The sequence below is a fragment of the Lates calcarifer genome, linkage group LG15 (genome assembly GCF_001640805.2).
Source record: "Lates calcarifer isolate ASB-BC8 linkage group LG15, TLL_Latcal_v3, whole genome shotgun sequence".
NCBI lineage: Eukaryota > Metazoa > Chordata > Actinopteri > Centropomidae > Lates > Lates calcarifer.
Window position 1 is genome coordinate 11,455,371 of NC_066847.1, and position 7,141 is coordinate 11,462,511.

General features: G+C 41.3%; 1 protein-coding gene across 1 annotated transcript; it reads right to left on the reverse strand.

The window, feature by feature from the left end:
* Positions 1-50: 50 nt before the first annotated feature.
* prpf3 (PRP3 pre-mRNA processing factor 3 homolog (yeast)) lies at positions 51-6,360 on the reverse strand. The gene is made up of 17 exons (XM_018680439.2): positions 6,184-6,360; positions 5,605-5,758; positions 5,239-5,369; positions 4,674-4,841; positions 4,481-4,567; positions 4,103-4,392; positions 3,864-3,982; positions 3,589-3,776; positions 3,272-3,438; positions 3,067-3,149; positions 2,572-2,715; positions 2,389-2,488; positions 2,155-2,268; positions 1,924-2,042; positions 1,120-1,197; positions 968-1,023; positions 51-867 (listed from the first exon to the last, which is right to left on the reverse strand). Exons 2-17 carry the CDS (start codon positions 5,747-5,749, stop codon positions 718-720), a joined length of 2,139 nt encoding a protein of 712 aa, XP_018535955.1. The 5' UTR covers positions 5,750-5,758; positions 6,184-6,360; the 3' UTR covers positions 51-717.
* Between the last annotated feature and the right edge of the window lie 781 nt (positions 6,361-7,141).

Here is a 7,141-nt window from a genome sequence, read left to right on the forward strand (position 1 = left end):
AGAAAATTAAATATCAGCGGGGTCAGCTACCGGACAAAAGCGGACACAAGTTGATTTAATGTTGTTTATTTAAGGCTGTGACTGTAATATTACAGAGAAATACAGCTACAGGCAAGTCAAAGATTTGCTCTTTTGTCCAAAAGAAAAAAAATGCAGTTGGAAACTTGTGTGTGTTCCTGTAAGAACTACAGTAAGTCTTATAACAATGCTGTAACATTACCCACATATCCTCCCAGGTTTACTCTTAATGTATTAGCTCAATAGCAGTGCAGCCATTCACTGATGGGTTGGTTTTTATTAACTGCTTGACTCACACAGGGATTATTATCAGTGTACATGGGGATTTCATCACAACACTTCAGTCACAACATAATTGGACACCGTTTCTTGTCATCACATAAAGCCTTGGGTAAGCGATTTACACACTGTTATCTATCCAGTAATAATAGACAACAATATCTGACACAGGAGCCTACCACCAAAGAAATGAACACTGATGCAGGCATACACACACATACTGCCCTACACACACCCTGATCTGTCTCACATTCTCACTAAAGCATCCACACAGGTTTATTGTTCCTCCTTTTCTATGTTCAAGTCTCTTGATTATCTCCCCAGGTGAAGGCAGCCAGCTAGCAGTGAGGAGGTCGGCTGGCTGCGGGGCTGTTGGTCTGGGGGCTTGCCGACTGAAACTACTTGCTCTCCCTGCAGGTTTCAGTCATCTGTGGTGTCCAACACACTCTGACTGAGAGCTAGGTCCCAGTAGTGTTCTGTGCCGTGCTTCTTGAAGTGTTCTCTGGCCATGCTCTCTGTGGGGCACTGCTTGAACTTCATGTCCCCAAAACTACGCTCTTTAGCTGTCCCCTGAAGAACGAATGGGAATTATTAGACTTGAATAACATCATAAACAAAACTAGATACTTCAAATAATTTCTAATTCATTTCAGGAAAGCAGAACACTCACCTCCCAAATCAACCAACACTTGTTGTTTCTCTTTGTATCGTCGTCACCATCTGGATCTAATTAAGAATAAATGGTTTTGAGTTTATATCCCTGAAATAAGCACCAGCAGATGATAACTGGGACAACACACTCAAGAGACAAGCTACTCTTACCATCTCTTTTACTGTTGTGTTCCTCCCATTTGATTCTGTGCATCATCAGCCTCTTGAACTTTTTCTGGGATTTGGGGCCTGAAATAGAAGTAATTCACATACAAAATACATTCACTGAGTTTCATTTTTCTAAAAAAATTCTCAAGTGGTAGAGGCTAAATGGATAATAAATAGACAATAAATGGAGATGTTGTGGTCCTCTAGAAACTCATGTAGTGAAAATAGACAAATATCCATGAAATAGCTGAACAAGACCCACTATCAATTGGTCTTTCATGATGTCGTCTATCGTTCTATCCTAAACATAACAATGTGACATAAGAGCCTGAAATCTTAATGTGCACAAAATGCTTTATTTCCCCTGTAATTGCATACTTGCTAGATACCCACAGTCACTTCAGTTAGGTCCTTGACAACGATGAAATTAGATGAATTTAGAGTTAATGCTCTCATTTGCCTCATGCTTTGTGCTCAATGGCAATCCTATCCCTTGAGTGTCTCTGGACCTTCATCCTCTATCAAAAGCCCACAGTGACAGTTGTTTTTTAGTTTTGAAGACAACTGAGAATTTAAACAATGCAAGTCTAACCAAATAAATGGATAAAAACAGGTTGTACAAGGTTTTGGGGGATAAAACACAGAAGACAAGAAATTATAAATATCAATGAATGGTTGTCATTTACTGTCAACACCAGATGTTCCCTTCACTGAAGCAAACATGATACAAAGAACATGTCAACTCTGCTCCTGTAAGCCTTGCAATCATTTTCCTGTATGATATTGTGCATCCTTTTTCTCCCTTACCTCCCTCAACCACAACAAGGTTGACATCTTTGTGTAGAACTACTGTGCCCGTCAAATACAGCTGGTTGGCATTGGCCTCCACTTTAAACTTCTTAGCAGGATTTTGCAGGTTACGGATCCTGAACAGGAAAGGAAAAGTGCTTAAATTAGACACTCTTTGACACTGCAACACACAAATGCTGCACTGTATATTTGCACTGGTGTTTGCTCTCTCTCCCTACAAATACAAACCTATACACTGCGATGTGAACACCATCAGTGATGTCTTCTTTTAACTTCTTGACCTTCTTCTCTTTCCTCTGCTCTGCTGTGAGTTTGCGAGCGGCATTGGCCTCTTCATGAGCCCTGCGGGGGGACGCAATTAGAAAAACCTTAAAGAAAGCCTCTGAAAAACAATGAATGGTGCAGGAAATAAGGAGATTATGAATGAGGGGCAAACAGTGCGGAGTTCAATGTGTTACTAACTTCTGTCTCTTGGCCATCTGTGCTCTGACATGGGCCTCCACTTTTGTCGGGTCCTGAACTGCCTCCGTCCCCAGCACTCTCATCAGGTTGGAGATACGCACTGAGAAAATGAAAAGCAAGCATCAGCTATATTCTATTTAAGAATGTAGTAATTTCTAAGTGTAGTTATTCACGTGTGGGTACCTTTGGGTTCTGGTGGAGGCATCAGTCCCAGACGAACCTTCTCTTGCACTTCTTTTTGGGCCTCCCTTCGAGTCTGTCTTCTCAGTTTCTTCTGTTCTTTCTTTGTTAGGTATACACCCAGTGTGACTGGCTTATCTGTGTCAACTGAGGAAAAAAAAAAACAATGTCACCACCCCAGGAAATTATTATGGTAGTAATATAATGAATACCCATAAGGGTATTTCTAGGGTGTATAATGGCTCGTAGACAAGATAATTTCCTTTAGAAATTTCCTTTAGAAATGTGAGAATGCACATCCAACACATAACTCTGGTGTAGAACAGACACAGGATCAAAAATGTTTTAAAAAATAGCACAAAAGCTAAATAATCAGTTCAGACTTCAGACACAGTGTGCATGTGCTTGTGTTTGTTCTGTAATAGTAGAATGAAAAGCAATAAAAAAAATTCAAGCTTAAAATGTGCACAGATCACATTTGACCTGATAAACACTTACCTGGAGGGCTAATTTGGGCAGGATGTTCTACCAGGTTGGTCACACCAAAGAGCTCCAGCTGGTCAAAGTAAGTGTCTGGTTTTCTATGAAATTAAAAGAAAAAAGATGTCAGTTAACTTACAGTAAGTCGAGTTTTATCATTTTAACAGTTAACCTAAAATCATATTGTTATGTTTAACTGTGGCTGTTAGCTGTGGCTTCTTACATGTCTATGTTGTAGGGCAGGATGTAAGAGTCCCACCACTCAATGGTGGGCACCTCCCCTTCTCCAATCTCCTTCTTAGGGGCAATCAGGGCCAGCTTGGTGGATGCCTGGATTCCTGTCTTCTTTGCTGCCTGGGCGATCTCACACTGCAACCTTTCCAACTGGGCCTGATTGAGGTAAAGATCAGTGCAGGAAGAACAAAAGTCAAGTTGATGTGATACCAAGTTTCAAGAGTTACCAACTGCTCTATTCCAAATAACCAGGCTCAGAGTTAATAACTATGGACACTTAAGGACACTTTAGGAGTTAAAGCCAACCTTAGTTCTAATTCTCTGAGCAATCTTCTCAAAGCGCCCTTGTTCGTGGAATCTGAAGCTCCTGCGAGGGCGCTGAGCTGGTGTAATAAACACACGCTGGTCGAAGTAGGATGTGGACTCCAAGTCCTCCCCGGGCTTCTCCTTTAGCTGCTGACGGAACTGCTCCCTCTTTACCGCTCGGATGTTAGCTAAACATTGAGAGGAAGATTAATTGAGAAACAACCAAACGGGAAAATGAGATTGTACATGCCTGAATTGGACTGTTGTGTGCATACCTTTCAGAGTGGGCATGCGGTGAGTGAGTTCAACCTCTTTGCCACTGGCATCCACAGTTCTTCCCTTCTCATCCAGAATAAGAGGTGTTGGCTTGTTAACCTCCTTGACCTCTACTTTCCTATAAAAAGGGACGCATGCAGAAAACAGCATATTTTCACACCGTCACATCAACAAATAGATGTTAATACACTACTATGTTTTTTTTCCCTTTTTCTTTAAATACTGTGACATTACTCACGGTGGAGCAATTCCCATGGCATGTAGATTAGCCAGCGCAACTAGGTTGTGAGGCGCAGTGTTCCCCAAGGCTCCAAGGATCCCAGGTTTCATGGCTAACTGAGACTGGATGCGTGCTTGCAGCTCAGCAGCCTTGCGGGCCTTCTCGATAGCATCATTCATGAAGCTGGCAGCCTGGGAGGGGGCGATGGATGAGGCACCACCAGCAGCTGCAGCAGCAGCAGAATTGCCAAGAAGCCGTGACACTGGAGAGGCTTCCATTTGTGACTGTGGTGTAGAAAGTGGCAACCGCTAAAGTCAGGGAGAAGTAAGAACAGTGTTATAATTAATGCACTGCCTGAAATTACTGATACTTGTTCTTCAGTATGAAAAATCTTACTGGTGAAGCAGGGACTGAAGAGGCAAAACTTAGTTGTTTCTTCCTCTCTTCGATCTGTTTTGTGGCTGCCTCCATCATCTGTTTGATCTGTTGAAAAGAAAGAAAGTTTAATAAAGGTATCCAAAGCGGTTTATATAAATAAAACCTTAACTGTCACTAAAAAAAAAAAAAAAAAAAAAAAAAAGTAACAAACCTGCATTTTGGTAAGCATGCCAGGACTCTCAGTTGGAGGTCCGGGTATGACCTCTGGCTCCTCCACCTCCTCGAAGCGAGGGACCCGTTTCCGCTTTGCTGCCGTCCCATCTCCTGCCACCGGATTTTCTCGCACTACACCTGTTTCAGCTTCATCACCAAACACATCCTGAGACCAGTCAGCCAAAACAAAACAAAACAAAAAAAGGTAAAGTTAGATTAGCATTGAATAATGCCACATTACCATTAAGCCAACATTTTGTTGTTTAAGTTCAGGGCTGTTAGGAACATTTAAGTTAATTTAAATAAATTTATGCAGGGGGTTAAGGCACAGGTCTGATGACTCAGCACCTTATAAAAACTGAGATTTAATGCAATCAAACTAATACAATGTCTGCATCAAAAGCAAAGTCTCATTTCCTGAGTTTACACAATCACTTTTGTACGTCAGCAAATTAAAGTAGTCAGGTTACTTTGTGGTCAATGAATGGACAGACATTACGTCTAATTATTTAGTTATACAATGACAATACAAAGTAAGAAAATCTCCTAGGGTGTTGGTTTACCTTCAGGTCTCTCTTGCGGTTCTTTTCTCCTGCTCCTTTGTTGCCACGGGAGCTACGGCTCTCCTCCAGCGCCTCAAAAAGACGCTCCACAAAACCTCCAGCAGAGTCATCAAGGAAGGGACGCAGCTGGTCTGAGGTGGAAATGAATGTCAAATCATCAGCACAAATCCAGTACTCCCTTGATCAACATTATAATAAAATCACATGATCACAGAGTGCCTTTACATGCACAGAAAAAAAGAGTGAGATAATGTTTGAACTACAGCTTTGACATGATTCACGCCAATCTGACTTCTACAACAGCCTCAGAACATCTTCATGTATCCAGATACAACGCAGTGGGTCTAAAATGGTGAGAGCAGTTACCTATAGTCTTCCTTTTGTCCAGCCCTTTTCCCACGCAGTGCAAAGCTGCAGTGACCACAGTGGGCTCTGAGAAACCAAGCACTTTCTTCACCGTACGCTCCACCCATGGCCTCAGCTCCTCCACCTCCCGCTTAGGAAGAGACATCCTCTGATCCTGCAGAACATAACATTTACAACATGTAACATCAACATTCATTTATGCTAATTAACCAGATCGCCACCAACACGTTTTCATGAACCTAAACCCCGTTTTAGACTCTCTAGTCCCATGAAGTGAGAGTCCCGAACAGGACTACATGAACACCAACCCCCCTCTGTCACCCGTGCAAACTCAGCTACTACTACACAAACACAAACGTTCACCAAACGCACACACATTCAGATCGAAACTGGCTACTGTTTGTCACGGGACAGCTGCAATGTTAGACTGGTTGATAAACGTGCTACCCAGGAGCAACATACAAGCTAAAAGCAATTACATCCGCCAAAACTCCCCGGTTGCATGCTAACTAAGGTTAGCATGCTACTGTCTGCCAGCTACCGACATCAGCGAATAACTGCTTGATAAAGCGTACAAACCTCTCTAATGTGCTTTTATCCGCTGTCAGATCGCTAACACTGCGAAAGTCAAATATGAATCATCAAGTCTAAGACGCGTAAGTCACTCAAACTGCTAAGTTTTGCGTGAAACTTTATGTTCAGTCGCGCCGTTCACACAACGTTACGGATTCAAGACCCGGAACCGGAAATAGAAGCTTCTTCTTCTTCGTGGGTTTTTTTTTTCAGTGCAATCGTTTCGGTGAGATGATCGGTGTTTCCACCCAGCAGCATCCGAAGGAAACAGTTTCGTTCATGTCAAGGTAACACCAAAATTATGATTATGATGAAAAGATGGGATTTTAGAGAAATAAACTATTTTTTATAGTTTGCCTTCGACCAAAAGGTCACATGTCATTGGTTTTCAAAGGCATAAAAAGAAAAGACCATACCGCGGCTTTGTGACAGAACCGAATAAAACAAAACGCTATTTATTTTAACCAAAGGCAAATTGAGTCCTAAAACCAACACTAAAGTGTTTTCATGTTTTCGACATGTATTTTGAATGCAGTGGAAAACATGCATCTAATCAGTAAACACTTTCATTCACATACTGACCTCAAGGGGTGGCGAAAAAAGTGTTCAGACAAATTATCCTCAATACTTTGCTCTGAAATGTAGTGGTATATAGTGTTTCCGTTTAGTTGTACAATACTTGTGTAAATGTACTCAGCAGCAGGTAACACAGCCAGCTCTAACTACACAACAGGAGTAGGTGATACATTTTTAATGTTGGTAATATATACTGTTCAAGGTCAAGAGTTAACTTAAGTGGTCAAGTAAAAAAAAAAAAAACAAACAGACACGTGAAATAGAATTATCCTTAAAATAGGATAAACTAAGTTTAAGTTTATATGTTTATATTTATAGTAAAACTAATATTTTAACTGTTGTTAATGCATTTAGAATATGAAAAAATTTCAGTCCAGAATTCTTGGTT

Excerpts from the sequence above, each read along its gene's own strand:
- prpf3 (XM_018680439.2), bottom strand. The coding sequence starts at position 5,749 with ATGTCTCTTCCTAAGCGGGAGGTGGAGGAGCTGAGGCCATGGGTGGAG. Across the intron at positions 4,842-5,238 it reads ACCGCAAGAGAGACCTGAAG|GATGTGTTTGGTGATGAAGC; the intron begins GTAAACCAACAC and ends GACTGGTCTCAG. Across the intron at positions 1,024-1,119 it reads ACACAACAGTAAAAGAGATG|ATCCAGATGGTGACGACGAT; the intron begins GTAAGAGTAGCT and ends ATTCTTAATTAG.